Source organism: Zosterops lateralis (genome assembly GCF_965231275.1).
Source record: "Zosterops lateralis genome assembly, chromosome: 4".
In the NCBI taxonomy this organism is placed as follows: Eukaryota; Metazoa; Chordata; class Aves; order Passeriformes; family Zosteropidae; genus Zosterops; species Zosterops lateralis.
The window spans coordinates 24254502-24278457 of record NC_139765.1 but is presented as its reverse complement, the minus strand read 5'-3'; the positions used below and the strand labels follow the sequence as shown (position 1 = coordinate 24278457).

The following is a 23956-nucleotide window of genomic DNA, read 5'->3' as shown; positions in this document are numbered from 1 at the left end:
CTCTGAGCTTATCTCCCCCACCCCAAACAAGCTGGGTCTGCTTGTCCTGTGGGTGCCTGTCCCCAGGCTGACAGACCGTAATGATGTCATTCTTGCGGAAGCCCAGTTCATCGTCATCGTGGCGCTCAAAATCCAGCAGTGCCTTGGCTCGGCGGCGCCGGTTGCGGGAACAGGCCACATAGTTCTCGTGGTCCTGCTGGTGGCTCTCCATGCTGTAGTCTGGGGTCAGATCCTAGCAGGCATGCACACGAGAGGAGAGAGGAATGGAAGTCCACAGGTGTCCCCCAGCTATCTGCCAAAGCTTGCCTGCAGTTCCCAAACTTTTTCCTGCTCTTAGCCAGCACACAACCTCTCAGCACAGCCCTCCTCCACCACAGATGGATTAAGCAAGCCTCACCCTCCAGCTATTACAACTGGCATGTTCTGTCTCAAGCACACATTTCAGGAGCATTTGAACAGTCCTGTCCTGTGTTGAACACTCAAAACCCATGCCTGGAGCACACCGCAGTGCAGATCCAGGCTGTTTCCACTCACAATGATGCAGTTCTTGGGATCCACACACTGGAAGTGCCGTGCCACCTGGAGAATGGCTTCACGCAGGTCAGCCACCAGCTCTGTCTGCTTGATGTTCTTGGCTTTAAGTGCCTCCAGATCATCATCCCCTGGTGGAGCCCATGCAGCCAGAGGGAAGGTGAAGGAAGGAAAGCAAGTACATTTATTTTTTATTACCATTAGAAATTACTGGTTGTGAAGAAACCAAAAAAGCCTAACATCAGAAGCACCTAAACTAAGGTAGGTACTTATTGCCAATCTATTCAATAACGTAAATAGCAAACACCAATTTGACTGCATCAAATTTTAAGGAGATTATACTTCAAACCACATATGGAACTGGAATATGTCATCTTTGATCTGTCTGGGAAACTCAGTATATCAAGGTACTACTTTAGAGTAAAGTGTCTACAACATATAGTCAGATCAAAGGTGGGACGCAAGACTGGGGAACTTGCAATAATTCCCTTCAACTGAAATTCTCTTGAAATTGCATTAGGTTTTGGTTGAACTACTTCTGATATTTGTATAACTCACAGGCTGGGAGTATAATCTTCAGTGAGTCTTGGGAAATATCTGAAAAACCAAGACAACCCACTTTCTTGTGCCAGTCATGAAGTCAGAGCCACAAGAGGCATGAAGTCAACCTCCCCAAGAGGCAGACTTCAAATGTTTGGGGTGTACAGAAATGGTCGTGAACCCAAAGTAAAAGTTACCAAAGCATCTTTCAACTATCATTTATACCCCCAGGAGTTTTGACAGCCTATGTCTATTACCTTATCCAGAAAGATACCTGATGGGATGGATTCTTTAGACAGTTAATGTATCTGAATACCTTAAATACTGGCTACTTGATGTTTGGGAACATTTTGCTTCTTTTTCTAAAAAAATAATTTTGTATTAAATTCAAAGGTTACTTTCATAAATCTATTTTTGCTCCCTATATAATATACTGAAGATGTGGTGGCTTGATTAAAAAATTAACATTTAAATTAATGTATTTTTCACTGAACTCCTAAGTTTATACAAACACAGCTTTTATTCAGGAGCCATGTAAATAATTGGCTAGCAAATTAGCACTCTGCTTATCTTCTAGCAGCATTATAGAAAACAATACGAATAATTGCTGCAACAGCTATATATACATTAAGATTCTGCTAATTGAAAAGTGATTAACAATATCTTTTATATCATGTGATCCTAATTAAAAAGACCCAAACTTTAGGAACATAAATAAAAGCACAAAATTAGATATAAAATTATTTTTATAATTGTTTTATATTTGCTACATTAAATTATTTGAGATACATCAGATACACAGAGCTTAAGAGAAAACTGAACTTTGCCTCTGGACTCTGTGGGGCATAGTTAACCCCAGCAATAAAAAAATAACAAAATCTCCTCCTCTATATGCAGGGGTAGGTACAGATAGGTTAGCATGTAGACATTGGGATTCCCAGAAATTTCATGCTGCTAAAACAGAATGCAACTAGAAAAGAAACTAAACCACAGCTACACTACCTCTGTGAGTTGCCCTCATTTACATAGATAATTGATTCTTTCTGTCATCTCTCAGTCTTATCTGGCCAAAATACCATGCTCCTCCCTCTGTACTCAGATCAATCCTAACCAAACACAAGCAGGAGATGCGGGAAGCAAGTTCCATACTGTCCCACCTTAGAGTGGACATGGTACAGAGGAAAGCAGCTGGCATGTCCCCCAGACTCACCTCACTGCCACTCAACATGTACACTTTCAAACTTCAACGCCTACACTTCCAAACAGGAAACCAGTGCATGATCAGTCACATGTGAGTAAGCTCTACTTTGAGCCTGCAAAGACTGACAAGCTGCACAGCTCTGCACCGGATGAGCTCTTCTACATTCTCTTGGTGCAATGTCCACACAACAGGAAAACACCTCTTGCACATTATGCTCTCCACCAAATTATCTTTTGTTATTTCTTTCTCTTTCCTGCATTGTAAATCTCAACTACAGAATACCCTGATCACCCTGATCTAGCATAAGTAAGAGTCTGCTTCAAGCAGGAAACATTGGAATACAGACACTGAGAGGTCTCTTCTAAACAGTGCTCCTATAATTCTATGAGTCCTGCCCAAGGAGTTACTTACTACCACATCTGAATTCACTCTAAAGAAGAAGAATTAAGCTCTGGGTAAGTTCTCATTCCCTCCCAGATGAGGGCTAAGTACCAATTCTAAACAGTAACTATCAGAGGCAGAAGACTTTACATTTAAGATTGATTGTCAAATCCCAGTAGAGAGTGAATTTATCACATACAAGCTTTCCTTCCTCTCACTTGTGCCTAATTTTTCCATTTGGGTCCACTGCTGCAGGATGAGAACTTCTCAGTTTTAACCAATATTTCAAATACTAAGAATATTGTTAGGTAAAACACATGATGGTCATTGTACAGAAGCCCCATTAAAATTACAAAACCCTATCAATTATCTCTGTTCTACCACTGATATATTTTGAAGCTTGAACTTAAAATTTATCTTTGTGCATGTACATAACTCACTACCACTTTCATAAAAATATTTAAACTGTCAAGGAAACTATCTGAGACACAAGAAAGATGTGTGTGGCAGCCAAGTTCCCAGGCAAGTTCACTCTCTACTAACTGTATGATAACATTACATACAAAAGCTCTGAGTTTATGTTGCACCAGCAACTTTCCTGCATTTCTTCACTTCTGCATGCTTGACTTTACAGTATCGTGGGTATTCTAACCATAATTTTTCTGTGACATACTGTATGTGTTTGTAGGAAGCCTGTGACAATGCATCAGCTTCCTGGAGAAAATCAGAAAAGCTCCTCTCTGGAAAGACCACCAAAGCCCATTTTTAGATTTACTGAGGCCATTTCAACCACAACAGGAACACTGTTTGAGCCCTGTGAATTCAATATGTTGTCTTCTTCCGGAAAAACAATTCCTGTGATGACATGTGGCAATTTCAAGAAGATTAGCCAATTTCAAGTAAGGTGATGACTGTGAGGCTTACAGCAGAAAGGGCTCTTATGAAGTCAAGAAATAAGTTACACTTAAACCCCTGCAAAAGCTATTCTGACTGTGCCCTTTCTGGACATATGTTGGCTTGGCTCATAAGTCATAGAAGAAGAAGAAGAAAATTAAGAGTCAACAGTATTCACAACTCTCAGAATAAGTAAGGGGAAATATAATGATGCTTTAATTTATAATTTTGATGATATCCTAGATATCCTGTCCTGTCTCACATCTTCAGAGACGTTCCTGACCTGAGCAGAGTAAGACCAGAGAGTACCACATCCAGCCTATGGACTGCATAAGGTCTGCCAGCAAATGTGTTTGACCGGTTGGTCAGTGCAAGAAGGACATTACAGGTGGGCTGAGCTGCACCTCCTGTTGGTCACTATTCATGGACTGTCTAACCTAAAATTTACTTTCTGAGGTTAAATCAAAGAAAGCAAGTAGTAAACTGCGCTTCGTCCCTCTCATCCTTCAGTTCTGACTCCCTTCTCTGTCCCAATGTTCTGTTCCCTGCTTTGCCTGCTCCCCTCCTTCCTAAGTTGCTTTAGTCACCATGAAAGGTGCAGGATTGTCCTTACCAAAAAGCAGAGAGGTGATGCCAGATTTCCTGTGCTGAGTCCTGCGCCGCACAATCTGTGGGAGATGAAAGAGAGAGATAAAGCCTATGCATTAGGATAGATTTCAGAAATAAAATAAAACAAGCCTCCACACCAGTCAGCTCTGGGCAAGGGGTCCGGACAGCATCCACTAGAAGAGGCAGGCCAGTGAACTGGGAGTTTTAGACAGGAGTTGTTCTAGTCCTAACGCATTGAATCAGCTCTACTGCTCCATCTGCTCTACGTGCAACAGTTATTTATATCTCACTTATTACAAAACCATAATTGAAGTTCAAGAATCAACCACCATCCATGTAAATAATTTTAACTCTAATTCTATTTGTTGTAAAAAGCAGTTCCACATGTAATTATATATAAATTTCTAAGTGGATAGCTATTACACTTCAGAATTGCCTGAGTGTCTTGTCTACAATTGTAGATTTTAGTCCAAGATTAAACACAGGTGCATTTTTAATTCAGCTTCTTAAAAGCAGCTGCTGCTGTTTTCTGACTCTACCTTCCAAGGTAATTTTAGTGTATCAGTTTCTTACTAATGGATTAAATCCAGTTCCCACTCTGTGTGCTTCAAGCAAATTCTGCCAAAAGCATATGCTGTTTCTTTCTGTTGTTTCTTTCAGTTTCTATTAATGAAATGCGTTACATTTCATCATCACTCTCATGAATGATAATTACAAGCAATGCTAATATCCCTTTCATCTGGGGATTTATCAACCAGGACAGATCTGGCAGCATTTCATTGGTATAGAAATTCCCAATACATTTTTTTCACTTATTATCCTAGAACCAAAAATCTTCTCAAACAGGAGGACCTCTTGTTCACAAACCATAATGGGGTGGGAATACATAAGGAATGGTAAAAAGGGAGCACCATAGGCAGTGGAACTCTGTGCACTCACTTTGGACAGATTGTTGACAGTGGTGCTGGAGTTGAGCAGCTGCCCCTGCTCAGCAATGAGGTAGGCCAGGTGTTTGCGGCGCTGGGTCTCCACTGCCACGTCCGTCAGCGAGCCAGCCACGCGCATGGCCTCTCGCAGCAACACATCCGCATCTTCAATCTGGCTCGGGATGTCTGACAGTGTGTTGAAGATTGAGGCAGAGTTCTCGGACTGGATCAGCTCATCCTCCTGCAACAACACAGTCATTCTTGCTTCCTGGAGGGGTGAACACGACAGCTGTGCTCCTGAGGATGCTAGCTGCAGTTTTACATTCAGTATACAACCTGGGCAGATACAACTAAAAAATTTCATTTAAAAAACCTTAAACAGGAAACGTCCAAGCTACTTTTGAGAGGAGAACAGCATCTTTTACTGCTCTACTGCGTGGTCCTCCCAGAATTCTAGTCAGCATTTTTTTGGATCACAGCATTCACCATTGAAATGAAATCAAATCAGCAGGGGAAAACCAAACTCAAACCTCTTCTGCACCAACCACTAGGACCAGTCACAGCAGGGATCTTGCTAGGGATAAGAGGATAGGAGCTGCACTCTAGAGCACCTACCATGTCAAACTGCCGTCCACCTTCCCCTTACTCTCAGCAGGATCACCCTTGCCCTTCACACAGGAAAATATCAGACCAGCCAAATCAAATGCAGTCAGAGCAATGATCATCTCTTAGAGCATTCAAACAATGCCATCCAAAACTTCCCAGATGATCACGACTTCGGCTTTCTCTTTCCCCCTCAATTGTGAAAAATCAAGAGGTATCTCAGTTTAGGTTTAGATAAGATGGACCCTCAGGTTAGGATCTAGACAAATTAGAGGGTGGCAGCTGATGAGGTTAAATTATGTGGCAACAAATGAGGTATGCACAGTGATCTCTAATTTTTGTGAAGCACCTTAGAAGTTTTTCCAGTTCTGAAGGCAGCAGGAAGTCATCTTCCCTAACACACACCCAAACCACACACAGCAAGTGGATACAAAAGCTTCTTGCCCCAAAATCTCAGAATGAAACACTGAAGTACTATAAAGGAGGGAGAGGAGTTGGAAATTACCTTCATACTTAGCATGCCCAAAGTGACTTGGAACAGCACCAGAGAGCCCTCGTAGAAGAAGAGGTCCCAAATACGCAGCAGCAGCTTGATGTGGACAACACTAGCGAAAGCGGTGAGGAACCAGTGCAAGGTGATTAAGGAGAGCTCTGTGAACAAAGACATGGAAAATAATCACAACAGAGGAAGTCAGTCAACCAGTGAAGGTGGACTCTCCTAAGGGCTTTCCTCCATGCCTTGCCCTCCAGGGTCAGCAAACCTCAGGAGGTTTGCTCCTCTCCCTGATGCTCTCCCCTCTGTGAAAAAAGAACAATACTGTTTGTTCTGCACGTCACCCTGGTAAGAAATTTCTAGGCCACACTTTTACCGATGTCGTGCTCCTGAAGCACCTTGTCCAGGTGGGGCAAGTACTGCACGATGAGCTGCCGCAGTACACGCTGGTCTGTCTGCACGCCCATAAGGGTGGTGCTGAAGTAGGAGGCAGGAACCAATTCCTCAATGATAGCACACATCATCCAGAAGGCATCTTCCTCCTCCAAGAAGAGCAGCAGAGAGGCAGCCACCTAGGATTTTGAAGGAAGAAAAACTGCATGTTCTAAGAAGAGTAGAACTCTTTCCCCACTTTTTCACATAGAGAGATGGATCAGTATCTAGGTGACAAAAATCTTCCTTCTGCAGGAGGTCTACTGCAGCCTCCACTGAAGAGATTTCTCCTCAGTATAATCTCTCCCCAAAAGATGGTCTGCCATATCTTTGGATGTGTGGTGCTACTCTGCTCTCCCTTCCTTATGAAAAGTATTCCAGGTGGAAGGGATTTTTCTTCAGCTCATCTGGAGACCACAGTATCTGACAGCACTACCTCAAATCATTCGCTCTGGTGTAGCAACTGGAGACAAACTGATTTGTATCAAACACACTCTGAAAGCAGGTTACCATGCCAGTGCCCTGACAATATCCAATGTCTGGGTAGAGCCAGGCAAGTCCCCGTAGTATCCTGCGCAGCCGTGGCACCCCGATGCTGTTCATGTTGGAGAAGCAGGCATTGCTGGGCATTGTGCGTAGCAAGTCCTTTTCAATCTGTCAGGCAGCCATAAACAAAGACAGAGTCATCTTGCAGCATCTGAAAAACTGCCTTCAGCTCTCTGCACTCCCAGCCTCTGTCTCAGGGAACTCTGCCTCCTTACACCTGGCCAAAAGTCCTCAGGCATCAAAGAAGGTGTCCCAGTCCAAGTACCTGGGGTCAGTTTAACAGCCTCCACTGACATGTGGGAAAATGCCAGTGCAGACAGTGGCTTGCCGCACGTCTAGAAATAATTGTCTAAACTCAGACCCTAGTTTCACCACTGACAATAGGAAACATACACTAGCTGGGAATTACATCTGCTTGGATGTCAAGTATGGCTTCTCAATAAACATATTCCAGAGAAAAACCGACAACCTGGCCAAATCCGTGAGGTCAAAGGAAGAGGGAAAACACCCTTTAATAGTTTTGCTGGTGTTCGGAAACTTTGCATTCAAGAGAACAAAGACAAGCCATGAAAGCAGCTGCCATGACCTCAACAGAGGTGCATCTGTCAGCCTTTCACCCTTCCCTTCCCTCAGTGAGTATGAGGACATTTGCTAAGATGCAACTGCAGCATTTTTCTAGTCTGCAAGTTGCATGGATCAAACCCTTTTCCTGCTGTCCTGGGAAAGAGCAGAGCTAAACAACTGCTATTCCAACAAAACAGAGGAGAAATATGCCCCACAGGATTAAGCTTTAGCAGGATTTAACCACACACCCTCTCAACTGCCCCTGCTGCAGGTGTCAGGTAGATATTCCATCTACCTCACACAGCAAATCTTGCCCTTCTTCCCACTCAGCACTAGGAAGTATCTCCTACCTGTTTGGCAGCAATGGTTTCATCGTTAGAGCTGTTTTTCACAATATCTCGATATGACATCTCTGAATTCCTCTTCTTCTGCAAAGCCCCTGAAAGGCGCATCCACAGCTGGGGGGATAGGGTGAACAGAGACAGAAGTCACTCAGTCAGCCACAGAAAGCCTGGCACCCTCTCAACCAAGAGATCCCATTCCATGATCTCTTACTCCAGACAGGAGTGCCTGCACAGAACAGGCAGCATTCTCACCTGTGGTCTCATACTATGTGGGATGCCAGCCAGCACCAGAGAACGCAGCTTGTCTGAACGTGGCAGGGTGACTTCAATTTTGTCCCAGGTGAGATCACCCACATCATGGTTGTGTGTGAATTCCAGATGAGCCTGCCACTTGAGCCTCTGCTGTGGCTCCTCTGTCAGTGGGACTCCCAGAAGCTTGCTGTAGGTCGGCTCAGCACCATCTGCTTCAGCAAAGGGAAGAGAAAGGAATAGAGACAAGTGAGAAAGGGAACAGGAAAGGAAATGAACACATGGCAGGGCAGGGAGTAGGATGGCCATCTGAAAAAAGCACATTCAAAACATTCATATCTTCCAGTCAGAGCACGGAAAGGGAAAGGTTGGTTTCTAACTGCCTACTCCATGCAGCAAATTTTATGGTCATAAGCAAAAGGCTTGGAACCTTGAGAACTAAGAAGCTGTCAGCAGGCTTCTAGTCTCTACTTATTCATGATTTAGATAGCACAGTGTGGCTGGAATTTAGCAAGATCCTGGAAGCAGACATCCTGCTGGGTTTTGTAAGGATCTGTAAATCAGCCTGGCAAAAGCATAGCAAGCCTCAGAGCTGGAAAGCAGAAGCTATATGGTCATGGAAGTAAAATGGTGCAAAATGTTAACTTTCAGGATATTTAATCGCCAAAAATACTTTAATAAGGACACTTCCAAATTCACAATGAGCAAGGACCTTAACCTGAGGCTGGCTTCCTAAAATCAATACTTTAGCACAAAGACAAGTTTGCCATAAGGCACTCTGTCCATCATCATATAATACATCCCAACGATGCACTCCAAATCTTTCTGCTGATTTTATAATTAACAGGTCTATCACATGTTCTGGCTGAAAAAAAAATTACTGTGTTCTGTCCTCATCTTCAGGTAATTGCTTCAAAGAGGATCCTCTGTGACTCAAGGTGCTTCAGGGTACACATGCAAACCACTTCTGCCCTTAAATTACATAGCCTGAGTCCTAGGAATGACCCCCAGAGCACATGAAACAATCCCTCCATCTCCCACTCCTTTCTCTTCCGCTTTGCTAAGGCAGCCAGATGTTGTAGTTCAATGCTCAGCTTCAACAGCACTCCATGCCTCCTTCTATTTGGTAGCCTGCCTCCATAGCTTGCAGAAAAACTAGGATGTAGGTTTTTCCCCTACAATTTGCCCCACACTTTGCTGAGATGCTGAGGTGGGCAGAACATACAACAACTCACCTTGGCCATGAGTTTTTCAGCAGACAGTGCATTTCACTGTGCCTGCTATGCACCCTTGCAGTGCTACAGAACAAACGGAGATCCCACTTTGAACTGGGAAAGTTGCCCTTCTCCAGAATGCAGCTGCTAATGGAAATGGTAACTCCTCAACTTTTCTCCCTCTTCTCCATGGCACAACATAAGGGGAAGGAAATGACTGCTGCATAGTCTATGCTCTAGACTTCCATAAGGCCAGCACATCTAATGCACTTGATTACAAATGGCAGGATACAGAAACAGTTGGGTAGACAAGACTTAGCACGGAATGGTTGCAAAATCCTGCTACACCTGAAAGCATGGGAAGGGCTGGACACAATGTAAGTGGGAGGGACGGGACTGGTTTTACCTTCCTTGTCAACTCGGAAACCAAATTCATCATAGCGGAACTCTGACTGCTCAACGGATTCTTCTTTCTGGGAGACGTGAAGAAGGCAAACAGACATTTTCAGCAGTTTATCATCGAATAACCAAACAGAGACATAGATATTGCCTCATCCCACCACTGCCCGCTCTGTGCCCTTTGAGCAACTAGACCCCTTGTCCGTTGATTTTTAAAGCCTCCCACCACAATTCCCAGCTGAGGAGATGTTGCCTGCCATTCCCATTTTCACTTCGCCAGGGAAAAAAAACTATACAGATTTTCCCAGCAGGACCTGAGCTCAGCATCTTATCGAGATCAGAACTGCCCACCTGGAGTGACATGCAGCCCTCCTCATTGACTGAGGAATATACACAAACCAGCTAAAGTGGGCTCTACTGTCTGCATCACTAATACACAGCCATCCTTCCTGTTACCTCTGCACACACACTGCAAATTCAGCTCCCTGCACCACTCCATCTCCTGCCTGTTGCTCTCAAATTTCCTTTGAAAGACAGCAGGCAAAACTGGGATTTGCACTTGTGATGCAAGTCCAAATTATAGGCCAAAGAAACTTAAGGTCCATGACCCAGATCTCAACCGTCCTCAACTGTGCTCATGGTTAGCATTGGGGCATACTGGGTGATACATGGTGGAGATTACCTCCAGGCTTTTTTCAGGAGTAAAATTCTACTGCTCTCTCCCCTTTCCTACAAGCCCACCTGGACATCCTGTGGGGACTCTTGCAAGCACTGCACTCGAGCAGCACCCAAGAAGTACTGCCCACACATCTCCACAGAAAGCTTTAATCTGCTTTCAGCAAACACTGTGGCTAAATTACAAAACTCCACAGCTGCTTCCTTCCTTCCTGCTCTACCCACATGGTGACAAGCTTGAGACTAGCATTTCCTGCCATGCACAAGCCATCCAGAGTAGCTTGATGATGACAGAGGTTCCCTGAGGGAGTCAGCATTTTACAGTGGAGCAATAGTTGCAAAACAGCCAGGAAATAATTCACAGAAGTTTCTTTGTGCTCTGCAAGATCTTCTTGCAAGAGCCATGATGCAACCACAAAACATGTGAAGTCCACAACCAAAGCATTGGAGGAAAAGTGCACCTCTCCCTCCTTTTCCCTGTGGCTTTCAGAGACTACCAGAAAACACCATGTTCCCTCTACTTTTGCAGAGCCAGAGAACATCCCCACCCTGCCCCACATTGTACCTGTGTGTATTTTGCCAGTATGTCCTGAGGCCAAATGCTGGGTGTGAGTGCTGAGAACGGACCCCCAGCAGAGGGAGTGTAATGGCCTAAACAGAAAGAGATCAACACATAACAGTGAAAACCTGGAAGAACACCCTTGGAAGATATACACTCCATATAGACTGTTCCAGCATGGGAAGGACTCACTCATTAGTTTGTTGCTACTGCTACTCTAAACACTGAGACAGCTCCAACTTCATCAGGGAAGACAGTAATTTCAGATGGTTTTGTTTCTTTTTATTGAGCAAAAGAGGCAAACGGGCCAAATGGAGTTTCCTCTAAGAAAGCAATTTTTAGGGAAGAGAAATAGTTCCATGGCATCATACGATCACTTACCTGCTTGGAAAAACTGTGTGATCAGCAACAAGCCAGGGTTATCACCACCAAATAAATATTATTTTGCAGAAGTAAAGTCCTCCTATGGACCAGCACCAGCAGCACTCCAGAGTTCCCTGAAACTCTGTCACTCAGACACCAGAATGGAAAATCAGAGCCCTCAGAAAGATGCTCAGCTGCTCCCTTTTTTCCCAGCGGGCTGGGATATTGTCAGACCATGTATAGAGAGCTGCAGCAGTGAAAGTATGCCTATAATCTTGCTCTTTTGTGTCCAAGACAAGCATCCTTCCAGTCTCAGCTAGAGTCCCAGTGAACAGCATCCCTTGGAATACAAGCAGACACCAAGTCTTGCAATTGAAGCAGATAAACAAGTCCCAAGTCTTCTGCTGTTCTATCAGCAAGACAAAGGTCTACTTGGCCTTGAAGCATAGTCTCCCTCAGGCTTATCTGCACTGAAATAACCAGCTGGACCAGGAAGGAAGGTTTAGAAAAAAGTACAGGGTGGGAAAGTTAGCTTCTCTAAGAAGAAGAAGACCTAGTTTTAGCAAAGTTTGTATCGCAGAAATCCACAACTGAACTTCAGTTATTCTTCAGCATTCTGTCAGTTCTAGAGCTACCATTGTACAGCAAAAATCTCACAGTCATTGTGAGCCACTCACTTTGGGGGAAATCTTGGGTGGGAGAACAGAATCAAGCAAATCTTAAGGAAAAATGGGGAAGGCAGACCAGATTTCAACTTCATTCCTCTCTGTTCACTGGCTGAAAAAGGTTCTACCTGGTAAAAGAAGGAACTGAGTTTACCCTGGGTGAAAAGGCTGCTGGGTGACCAAGTTTCCTCTCTTTGAATCTGAGGAGAAAGTATGTTCATGAAAAGAATGGCTCTTGAAATCAGAAACCTTTGTTATGAAGTTTCAGCTGAAGATGGAGCAAGTAACCAAATGAGAAGATACCAAGGCAATTTCTGTGTGCTCACCTGACATTGCACTAGGCAAGGCTGAGTGGTGCAGGTGTCAGCAGGTCCAGAAATGCTGTCCGCAGAGGTGAGACCTTACACTCCTTCTATAAAAAGAAAAAAAGGGTGGTGAGAGAATTCAATTAGCATCTAAGAACATGGTGAGGGCCTGACAGACCCCTCACGCACAACCTTCTTGTGTGAAAATTAAATTCCTTAGTATTTAAGTTCTGCCCCCACAAGAAACACATTCCAGAGGCTGGAATTTCCTTTTGGTTTCATACCTACTGACTAGGCTAGAAAGAGCACACTGTCATTTGCCAAATTTCTGGAGGAAGTAACAGCACAGCTGGTTGAAAGAATGTCAAAAAAACAAGTCAGCTTTCAACACCTTTTCCATTGCATATTGTGAGTCCTGTACTTAATGACATAAACTAAGAAGACATCCCATACATCATCATTCTCTGAAGAATGATGGTTGACCATGGAGAAGGACAGGAGTGGTGAAAAGGGTTTAAGAGGGTATCATTAGATGTGATAAGTCCAAAAGAGATTTTAGGAGCAGCACCACAAAGCACATGAATAGAATATGTAGGGTTGCAGAATACAACTCCCTGAAGTATGTGGATGTGGACAAGATGCTATCAAGTACCTCTGCAATGAGTCACAAACCAGGGTCCTCTGAACTAAAACAAGTGATAGAGCTCCCCTCCTTGCTTTCCTGACACTAGTCAACAGCAGATTTTGTGGGGATTTCTATGGGGATTTCCAGGAAAAAAAATGGAATAGTTCAGTAATTAGAGAGATTCTGGACTTTAATACCAACATTTGATTTGTGTGTGCGAGACAGCAAGAGCCACCTCGACCAAGCAGATAAAGCCAGTGCTGGGATAGATCAGCCATTCACACTTCCTTGGGAAAGAATCTGGGGGAAACTAACATTTGCACATCTAGGATGGCTTTTCCAGCTTCCCTTTTCAGTAAAGCTACTTATGACTGTAAGCTGCTAAAAGGAGAAACCCCAGGGATTCAGCCCACAGGCCCTATCCAAGTTGTTTCACAGTGTTGATTAGTACAAGCCTATATTGTCTTTGCATCTCAGTGAACTTTCCAGTGAGCACTTGCAGCCAGGAAGCAACTTGATACAGCACTCCAAGATAAGTAGCTATAAAACACTTCAAAAGCATTAAAAAAAAAAAAAATCTGTGTCTGGGAATACAAATGATAAGGTTTCCTCCTTACAGATTTAAATAGCTCTCTGCCTGAGAAAGGCCAGCATGGATGAACAGACACTCTGATCCATTCTGACACCAACTCTTAGGGCAAAAAGAATCACAAACGAAAAAAAAATAAAATTCAGCTTTTGTTTCTGAGAAGTAATGTAGTCCACAGGACGGTCAGTTGAATGTCTACTAGTTCTGTAAATGTTTTTCTGTTCTTTCCTACACTCTAGTCCCATTTGTTCCCTTAGCACCAACTCTTCTCTTAGCAGTTGAAGACATAACAACACTTACAAAATGAGCATCTGCATGCTCGTTACATGGGAATGCACAGACCATGCACCCCAAGAATGTAAACTGGCTGACATTACTTACTTCCCTTTCAACATTGCTGTGAATGTATTTTGACACTTTTTTCACTGCCTTGCAAGATGGCGGCTCTGTTCCTAAGCCTGCAACATAGGCTTCTCCCCTTCTCTCCTCTGTCCTTCTCCCCTACCTTCTCTCAGCCCAGTTAACCCTGTTTCCAATGGCTTTTATCAGGAATGCAAGTCAGTACATCTGCCATGTTTCTCATTGCCTGTGCTTCAAATCCATCCTCAGTATCTCGAGACTGCGAGCAGAGATTCCCCTCAGCCATTATTAACCTTCATTGCATGCACAACCACTGCTGAGCCAACCTGCTGTGGAGGAGTCAGGCCAGAGTGCCAGGCATGTGGCTGAGAAAAAAACCACATAATAAGGGTATTAACCACAGTGCTTGGCAACAGGGCAGGAGAGTGCTGAGTAAGTCTCCCTTTGTGCCAGGATAGGTGTAGCAGATGGAACACCCTCTCTTTGCCTCTGCCTTGCTGGGAGTGTTTAGTGTCACTCCCCTGCCTGCTCTCCTATCCCTGACATTAGAGCACTGAACTTGGCAGGCAGGTTTTTCCTGCCCCGATTCTCATTGAAACCTTCCTGCAGGCACCTATCTGAGACAGAGCCCAGAGAGAGTGTGAGGCTCACCTTGCTGCTGGCATGGTTGTGCAGAAGGGCAGGAATCACACCAAGGGAAGGCTCCTCCTGTGGCACATGGAGACACTGCCCTGTGCACTGCCCTCAGAACCAGGTGTCTCCAAGAGAAGGTGCTGAGGCCACTGAGCCAGCCCTTCCAGCATCACAGGAACTGGGAAGAATGTTCCCTGACACAGCCAGGCACCACCTAGTGCAAGCCAGGAGGAGGAGGATAATTGGTACGTGGGATTGACATAGTAAGGTCTTTCCTTTGACTGAGGAATATAAACCTAAAGCAACTCTCAAGCTCTCTTAGCTAGGAGATAGCAAGTAACAAAAGGGGCTCCACAGAGCTTATGAAACCACACCTGTGAAATAGCTGTGTTATTTGCAATGTACACACTTCTGAAATAAAGCAACAGTAAGAAATGCAAAGGAAAAAACACATCAGATCCAACAAATATTAATGGCAACTCCCAAACTGTCAGTACTACAAAATTAAAACTAGTTTCATCCACACATTAAGGAGCATTTCCCATGTTTAAAGGCAATTTAAGTTTCTTATATGAAGCAATTTTGGTCACACAACAGGTAGTCTTCGTATTTTGAAAGAAATGTGTTTTTTGCTAAAATGCACATAGCACCTATTAGGCAAATAGTACAAATCATAGATTGACTTTTTGAATTCAGAGTCCAAAATAAATCACCACCATTGATTCCAGGTGTGATGTACCTGAAAAAGAAGCCTGCAAGGGAAGCCCACAGTCAGCATCAGGTACAGCCATTTGAAGAGCTCCACCTGTAACATCTCTGTTGGATTTGCAAACACACACCATGCAGGATTATGTCCATATAGTTTATTTTCTCGTGCAGGTGTCCTTTAGAAATTGATGTTTGCAAAGGAGTCCTGCAAATTTACTTCCACTTGGAAATATTGTGCCTCCCCTGGACACAGCCTCTTCCCCACACCTGTAGTATGAGAGATTTCAATTACCTGTCTCCTGGCAAACACCAGATAGCAATCTCCTGCTGCCTGTATTTCACCTACTTGGCCTCTTTTGCCACGTGATATCCACCTAAGCCTATGGTGGTAGTGCCTGGATGTACTAAGCACGAAATGACACCATCTGGAGCCTTTCAGTAGAACCTTTATTTTGGGACAGAAACTCCTTCTCAGGAGTGTTCTTCCCCCACTGATTTTGGAAAAAAAAAAAAAAAAAAAAAAAAAAAAAAAAAAAAAAAAAAATCCACCAAAAAGGCAGCATACCTCTAGCAGACTGTGCAGAAAACAAACATTTAACCAAGCAATGTTTTTGTATCCTGAAAACTTTACAACCAGTAACTATGCAGGAACCTCCACTGAGAATCATCAGAAGGAGCAGAAAAAGCATAACAATTCTTTCTAGAATAATTTTCATTCACTGCTATAAGAATTGCACCTCTGTTCTAACAGTTAAAACACCCCTTCTGACAGCAAGCTAGCATGGGAAAAACTCTGTTTTCCTTTATGCTTACTGAACAGAAAGCAACAGTGTATGCAGTAAATCCCACTTCCACCTCTGGATTGTCAGCTGGTTTCCACTGTTCTCTATTCTCTTCCTTTATTAAGAAAAAAAGTTTTGGAAGAGAAAGAAGTGATTGAAAGTAACAGTATCCATCAGGAGGCTATGCAGGTAGGTGTAGTTCTAGGAGCCTCTTCCAGTTCAGCTTTTGAAATCCCAAGTAGATTGTGTCCAATTTAACATCTCTCTCTCTCAGAAATAAGACAAAAGCTCTGCACTGAACCAGGCAGTTCAATTTTGTCTTCTCACAAGCGGAAAACTTATGTTTTCCAAATCATAATCTTGATTTGCTCAATTAAATGTCCAAGGAAACTCCCAGCAGGATGCCCTTGGCCTTCCTTCCCTTCCCCGATCAGTGTCTCCCTCAGGTGAGGCAAAGGCATATCCTGGAGCGGCAAATGCCATTAGTCCACAAGTCAATATTTGCTTTGCACACAGAGACAGAAGAGAACTCCAGCTTCACAAACAAATACAAAAGGGAGCAAAGCACAGCCACACACCTGACCAAGGGGCAGACGATGCAGAGAGCAAAGCACAGCCACACACCTGACCAAGGGGCAGACGATGCAGAGAGATCCTGTCCCTCACACCCTAACACTCCAGCTTTGTAAAAAATGTGGAATCCCACACAGACACTGATGCAGGTATTGGTTAAGGAGTCAATATGGTGTTAGTGAACCTGGCTCATCCCAAACTTTCTGTCTGAGTCCTACAAATCATGACCAGCCTTACACTGTGTTAAGCAACACATACAAATGCAGGCTGGAAGTGCTGAGGTGGCCTTCAGCCTTCCTCTCTACAACATAACTGGGAATGACGAGCTGGGAACTTTAACTGCCCTCAGCCCATTTCTTGTAGCACAGGAAGTGAACCAGAGATGCACCAAAAGCCTAGGGCAGGTCTCAAAGGAGGGTGAAAGACCTGGAGAGCAGCAAGGGAGAGGCTTGCAGAGCCAGGCAGGCAGGCAAGCTGCTGACAGGTTATGCCACTGCCTGCAGAGGCATGACCCAGGACTCCAGTGCAGCTCAGGCATCAACTGGGATCACACACTGACAGCAGGAATGTGGCAGTGCAAAGTATTTTCTCCCAGCTGCCTCAGGGCACTATTAGAACAACAGAGACAGCGAAAAGTAAACTGTAACTCTGTGTCTCCTGCCATAAAGCACCTTGTAGATTCCTGCCCTCATTGGAAATGTAATTCTGTGCAGAAACGTAACTAAAAGGTACTTTCACACAACAGCTGTGCTCCTTGCCCTGCTTGGTGTTCAGCAATGCCTGCTGCAATGACAGAGAGTGCCTCAGTGGAGCTGAAGTTGTTGAATCATGGTCAGTTTACACAAAAAGAACAAAACTAGTAACTTGCAGTTTTGTTCCCATTGCATCTCCATTTTGAAAATGAGGATGTGAAAAAGTGGAATCCTGCTTCTTACCACTTATGCCTTGGACAGACAGAACACAGATGGACTTCCTGACCACAGTTCAATGTGTCAAACTTGTCTCAGAAACACCCCTATGGAACGCCTACTTATGCAGAATGCAGATATTCCTACACATCAACAGATATTTTATTTCCAGAGCAGAACTGCCTTTTATTTGCCTGGCTCCAAAGCAAACAGCATGCCAGCTAAGCATGAACTGCACCTCTGTGCTGAACGTCTTGTTAGCCAAGACCCTTGGGATCAAAGGAAGGATTTCCCCTTTCCTGGTACTCCAGTTCTTGGAGTAGTGAGAAGATATGTGACAGGAATAGAGAGTGCTCCTTGCAACTCACACAGGAAGATTACAGTCAAGTACAGGAACAACAGTTTTTAGGGTTTTCTATCTGCATCAAATGAAGTTAGAAAAAGAGACCAGGATACAAACTAGCATGGTGTTCACTCTCACTGCACAGTAAAATTCTCCTTGCTTCCGACACAGAAGCAAGAAAATCTGTATGTGCCAAAAAAGGCAGGCCTGCAGTCACCCTAAGGCTTAGGGTAAAGGCAATTCTATGTTAAACACCACTATGCAAATATAAACCAAAGATTTATGATTAGTGTCTAAACATATCTTCCATGAGGGTCAAGTACTGCACAATAAATGGGCATCTTCACCCAAATAAGCGCAGTGCAGGACCAGGGCACTTCTGCAGAACTCCACAGAAATTTGTTTTCCAGAAAAATTTTCAGAAGAGCTGTTTACCTTCTGATCCATTGCAAGACTGCAAACTATTTATGTCCGTGGAAAGCAATCACAACTGTCCAGTTTCATTTGAATACAGAAACTTGAAAGAAAATATTTCTGTTAGAGATGTGGGGCTGCACCAGTCAAAGAAAGGCTAAACTGAACTGACAGTTACTTAGAGTCAGGTAGTATGAAGTCTTTTATATCACACTCCTGTCCTGAGAGGTGACAAGCAGTGCCATCTGAGGCTGCCTCCATTACCAGCCCTGCAGGCTCACACAGGTGGAAGTTTGATTCTCAAGCTCGTTTCATCCTATTGCTCCCAGTGACAATGGAACATCAGCCCTTCCTCGACAGGATCTCACAGGATTTGCAGAGGTTTTGCTGTCACAGTTTGCTGTTAGCTTGGTGAGGCACATGAAAGGCTCATTTCAGGTCACTCTCCGGTAGCTCTGTTCCGTCACTGTGTGCTCCAGTACGTGCAAAAAAAGTCAGATTCACTTCACGGGACTCTGAGCAGGTCTCACTTCATTTGGCTGCAGAAAATGGCTTTTAAGGCAAGTACATCCCACAGCATTCAAAACTTTTTTCCTTCAGGGCTCTGTCTTTACAGGACTCAACTTTCTGAAGAGGTTAGTAACACTCAAAGCACCTCTCAGGACTGTTTACAAAGCTCTTATCTAGCATGTCATGTTGGATTACTTAGATCTTGCTCCTGCAGAAATTTATATGCACAGATCACTTAAGAGCAAAAAAAGTAGAATATACAATGATTGTTAACATTTGTAACAAAACAAGACAAAACCTCTGATATTTCCTGATTCTGGGGATCAGGAAGATCTCTTCTCCAGAGAAAAATGGACTGTCAGGTTACAGACTTCCTCTCTCATCTCTGAATCATCAAATACTTCCCAGCCAGCACTTACTGGGCAGTAACAACAGTTCTCATAGTCATACTAATACCAATATATTCTCTTCTCTTCAACTATCTCATAAAACAAGCTTGTTTGCATTTCTTTCAGGGTGTTTTCCTTAAGTCAGAAACAAAATTGCTCTGTTACCAATGTAACTGCTTGCGCTCCAGTTTAAAAAAAAATTGAGATTTTTCTCAAAGGCAAAACAAATGTGGCAAGACAACATCCTTTTCTTCCCTACCCAATGTCAACAGTAACACTGCTGACAAGTGAGATTTCCCCCAGCATTTCCAGATACTGAGCCTGTGTAAGCTTTATGTTCCAAAACCCCTGACCCTGGGATAAAAAAGTGGCAGAGAAAGAAGTTTAGGCAAGTCTTCGTGTGGCCGAGGATACAAACCTGAAATACCAAAACCTCTCCATCTCTTTAAGGGACACACAGAACACCACACTCACAACGCAGAACAAAGCTGCTTGTTTACATCCTCCTACTGGACAGTTGCAACTTCTCTGTATCTTATCCATTTGAATTACAGTAGGATCTAGAATGACCAGTGTGATACAGATCACCAGCAAGGGTCACTGCTGATTTAGCTAGAAGAGCTCTAGGACCATATACACCAAAATATAAAGCACCTTAACTAACTTTACCACTGCAGATAAAGTTGCAATACTCCTTAGGATTTATTTTTTTTAAAGTTTTTGTTACTTCTGATGTGTTGGTGAGAAGTTTGCAATTAACAGCCAGGAAGAGGCATCATTCCAACCAATTCCAAAACAGTTATTGCCTCAAACATGGTATCACCAATTTCTTTGTCAAAGCATCCCAAATACTAAAATTTTGCAACACACAAATTAATTCACCAAGAATGGGATAAGACTGGCAGCTCTCACACAGATCTCTACTGTTACCATGTCACCTTAGGTAAGACACATTAATTTTTAAAAGCCAAATATTTTGATTATTGCCTATCTTCTAAGATTGTCAAGGTTCTTTAGAACACTGAGATTGGCAAAAGATCCCATCTTGTGGGCAAGTGACAGCTTAAAAGCACAGCAAATAAGAGAAACCTAAACAACATTAGCAGAAACGTCTAAAACTAGAGAATTATTTCAGTCCCGAGCAAGCGTGCAGTACTTTCCTCACTTCAATTCTATCATTCCCTGACCAGTGCAATTCCTACAGAAATATGCCCTTCCTCTCTGCTGCCCCTCAGGAATTCCCTTCATTCGTCTTCAGAAGAAGAGTCACTATGATTGACATCTCCCTAAGAATATCAAACCCCATTATCAAAATATTATCATAAACGGGAATTAAAATAGGCAGCATTTGTCATTCAAATCTGTTAAATACAGAATAAATATTGTATTAACATGACATAAGTAGTCCCCACCCTGACCTCTTTAATTACATGTCATGCCTCCTCTCACCCTCTTCCTTCCCTCTTACTTTGTGAATTCTCCAGAGTAGGAATTCAGCCTTTGTTCCTGCATAGAGAGAGTCACACACCCATTGCGTGGATCCAAAAATAAATAACGAAATTTAATTTTGCTCCTGTGTCTGTTTCTTTCCAGGCCACCACTCCAGACTCCATAGCAGCTGAAAAACTATTCTAGAATTCAGATTATCCAGCAAACCACTGTATCCTGATCAACAGCTCAGCAGAAGCGTAGCAGTGCCCCACTCCTGCTAGGCTGACAGTTCCTTCTTGAGTGATTTTAAGATCCAGCCTTGCACTACTAAAAACCCACTGATCTTAACTCCAGTAAGACTGCTTCGCTCTCCCATCTATTTGCAGTAAAGGATCCTCCATTTCCTCAAGGCACTCTTCCTTTATTCCCATTTCCCCCCTTAAAAAAAGATATTTAAAAAAATCACAGCAAGCCACGCAGAGTAGAGCTGAGACATCACGAAGTAGGAAGCTATGAGATCACACAAAATCCCCACCCACCAACACTGAAACTGGTTTGTTTAGAAGGAAAAGCTTAAATTCAGGCATCTCGCAAAAAATTAGGAAGGAAGCAAAGCCACACACAGGAATTTTTAAAATTTTTTTGTCCCGCCCTTACCAGTTCTGTGAAGAGACATCAAGAGCGGTCCCGGAGCCCACAGCCACTGCCTGCAACGAGATTTAAATCCGCGTGACTCTTTGCTTCCTTGGATTTACATCACCAGGTACGAAGAATCACATCTGTGTCCTGCTCTCCTTCTAACATTTATTATAGCTGACAATGACAAGGCCTGCGGCTCGTCTATTTGCGCCCATCGCCTAGAGGATGCTGCCATATTTCCATTTATGTTTCGCGACTGTTCCTTCCCCCCAGCCAGACAGGAGACAGACTTCTCCAGGGCACCTCCGAAAGGGCGCAGGCGTGGAGAGCAGAGGAGTATGGCAGAGCAGGATCCCCGGGAGCTGCAGCCGCGGGCAGGAAAAGAGGCAGGTCAGAGGAAAGGCACGTCCCGGGGAGCACTGGGAGCGCAGCCGGGGGAAGCGGGGCGCAGGAAGAACGTGCCCCGGGCAGCCCCGACGGAGAAGCACGGGGTGAGTCACTCCCGGAGCCGGGCCGTGCGTCAGCGCGGCGGGTGCGCGGAGCCTCCTCGGGCCGGGGCCTCTCCCCGCTCCGGCCCGGCGAGCGGAGCCGCGGCCGCGCCTCCCCCGCCCCACACACAGCCCAGCAGCGCCGGCCTCGGCCCCGCTCCGCCCCCGGGGGCAAGCAGGGTAGCGGGGCGCCGCACGGGTGGCGCAACAGCTCTGAGGAGCGCCCCCGGCACGGGGAGGGTGCAGGGCTGAGAGCCCCAGAGGGCAGAGGCACGCACCTGTCCGGCGCCCATCCGCTGCCGCCAGCGCACTCCCCCAGGGCGGCCGCCCCGCCCCGCCCCGCCCCGCCCCGAGCCGGAGGCCCCGCACGCCGCTGCCAGGGCGCATGCGCCGGGGGCGGGCCGGGGCTGTGGGCCGGGAGGCGCGGCCCGGCCCTGCTGAGCACAGACACCGGCTGCGGGCACAGCGTTGGTGTCATGGGGCCTCACCAAGCGGTCACGGGATCAGAGCGTCAATTAGATTGGAAAAGCTCTCTTAGATCATGGCGTTTGACCGAACACCACGATGTCAACCAGATCATGGCACTGAGTGCCACATCCAGTCTTTCCTTAAACACCTCCAGGGACGGTGACTCCACCACCCTGTCTAATCACCCTTTTTGTGAAATTCCTCTTAATGTCCAACCTGAATCTCCCCTGGTGCAGCTTAAGCCTACGCCTCTTACCCTGTTGCTGGTTGCCTGGGAGAAGAGCTGACCTTCACTTGGCTACACCCTGCTTCCAGGTAGTTGTAAAGTATAACTCCGCTGAACATCCTTTTCTCCAGACTAAACACCACCAGCTATGCCAGCTGCTGCTCATCAAATTCGTGCACCAGACTCTTCACCAGCTTCGCTGCCCCTCTCTGGACTTGCTCCAGCACCTCAACATTTTTTGTGAACTGAGAGGCCCAGAACTGGACACAGGACTCCAGCTGTGGCTTCACCAGTGCTGAGGACAGGGGGAGAGTAAGAGCTGAACAGTTGAGAGCTGCTCCTGAAGCACTGCTTGGTGACCTTCTCCCAACAACCAAGCAGAGGGGACAATTACATCTCTGGCTGTTGCCACTGCCAACTCTGTGAAAAAGTAGAAAGTCAGGTCCCAAACCAAGGAGTTGGAGTCTCCTAAAGGATTTGTGTATCATGCCAGTTTTTCTAGGAGGATGTCTTTTCCTTTGCACCACTGTTACTCAGTTTAAAAATTCCAGGAAAATAAGTTCAACAGCTCACAGCTGGCAGCCTCTACCTGCCAAAGATTTATTTCCAATGATGAGAAAAGATACTGTTCCTTCTTTCCACACAGGGTTGATTGGGTTTTTTTAAGGAGGAAAAAGGACCAAAAAGGAGGACTTAGGCATCTGTCTGTTTTCTTTCTTGGCTATCAGTTTGAGTAATAGCCCAAAAATTACAAGGGGTCAATTAAAGTCATCCTTTTCAAACAGATGGCTAATTATGTTAATAGCACAAGCAAGCAAAATGTTTTAAACACAAATGTTTGAGACATTTTGAAGGCCATATTCTAGTGGCAAGGTAAAGCCAGAGCAATCTCAATGGAAGGAGTTCACAGCCTGTCGTAGTTTGAAAACAAAACGAGTGAGAGGCTCCAAGTCAGAAATATAATTTAATAAGGAAAAAGGTAAAAAGGTAAAAATAAAATAAATGCGATAACACAAAGGACCACTGACAGAGTCAGAATACAACCTGAGCAGGATAGTGGAAGCAGTCCAGATGAGATGGTCTTCCTGAAGCAGTGATCCTGTAGAAAGGTCTGGGAGCTCTGCTCCTCTGGGAATCCAGTGGGTCAGGGCTACTTGCACTGTCCCACATACCAGCTTATATCCAGGTGAGAATGCTTGGCTCCTCCCCCTGGGCAGAGCATCTCACAATGGGATGATGAGTTGTGAAGTGGGTCCTTGATGGCCCATTAAACAGAGATAACTCCTGGAGGGAGTTACCTGTGAGTCATGGGCCAGGCGTTGATGGGCCATTAGCAGAAGACACCCCAAAGGCAGGGGGCCTGGGGAAACACTGCCC

General features: G+C 44.8%; 1 protein-coding gene across 4 annotated transcripts in view; it reads right to left on the bottom strand.

The window, feature by feature from the left end:
* The window catches only part of SGSM3 (small G protein signaling modulator 3), a 28505-nt gene extending 6273 nt beyond the window's left edge, over window positions 1-22232 (bottom strand). The window contains exons 1-15 of one of the 4 annotated variants that reach the window (XM_083859409.1): window positions 22164-22232; window positions 21416-21465; window positions 14719-14914; window positions 12515-12600; window positions 11167-11252; window positions 9934-10000; window positions 8317-8528; window positions 8071-8178; window positions 7121-7264; window positions 6555-6750; window positions 6191-6336; window positions 5096-5323; window positions 4161-4215; window positions 535-662; window positions 77-232 (exon numbers count right to left, since the gene is read on the bottom strand). In XM_083859409.1, coding sequence (XP_083715535.1) covers window positions 77-232; window positions 535-662; window positions 4161-4215; window positions 5096-5323; window positions 6191-6336; window positions 6555-6750; window positions 7121-7264; window positions 8071-8178; window positions 8317-8528; window positions 9934-10000; window positions 11167-11252; window positions 12515-12521 — 1533 coding nt within the window. In that variant the 5' untranslated portion in view covers window positions 12522-12600; window positions 14719-14914; window positions 21416-21465; window positions 22164-22232. The remainder of the gene's footprint in view (window positions 1-76; window positions 233-534; window positions 663-4160; window positions 4216-5095; window positions 5324-6190; window positions 6337-6554; window positions 6751-7120; window positions 7265-8070; window positions 8179-8316; window positions 8529-9933; window positions 10001-11166; window positions 11253-12514; window positions 12601-14718; window positions 14915-21415; window positions 21466-22163) is intronic. The other 3 variants (XM_083859408.1, XM_083859411.1, XM_083859410.1) reach the window with 3 other exon arrangements.
* Window positions 22233-23956: the final 1724 nt, after the last annotated feature.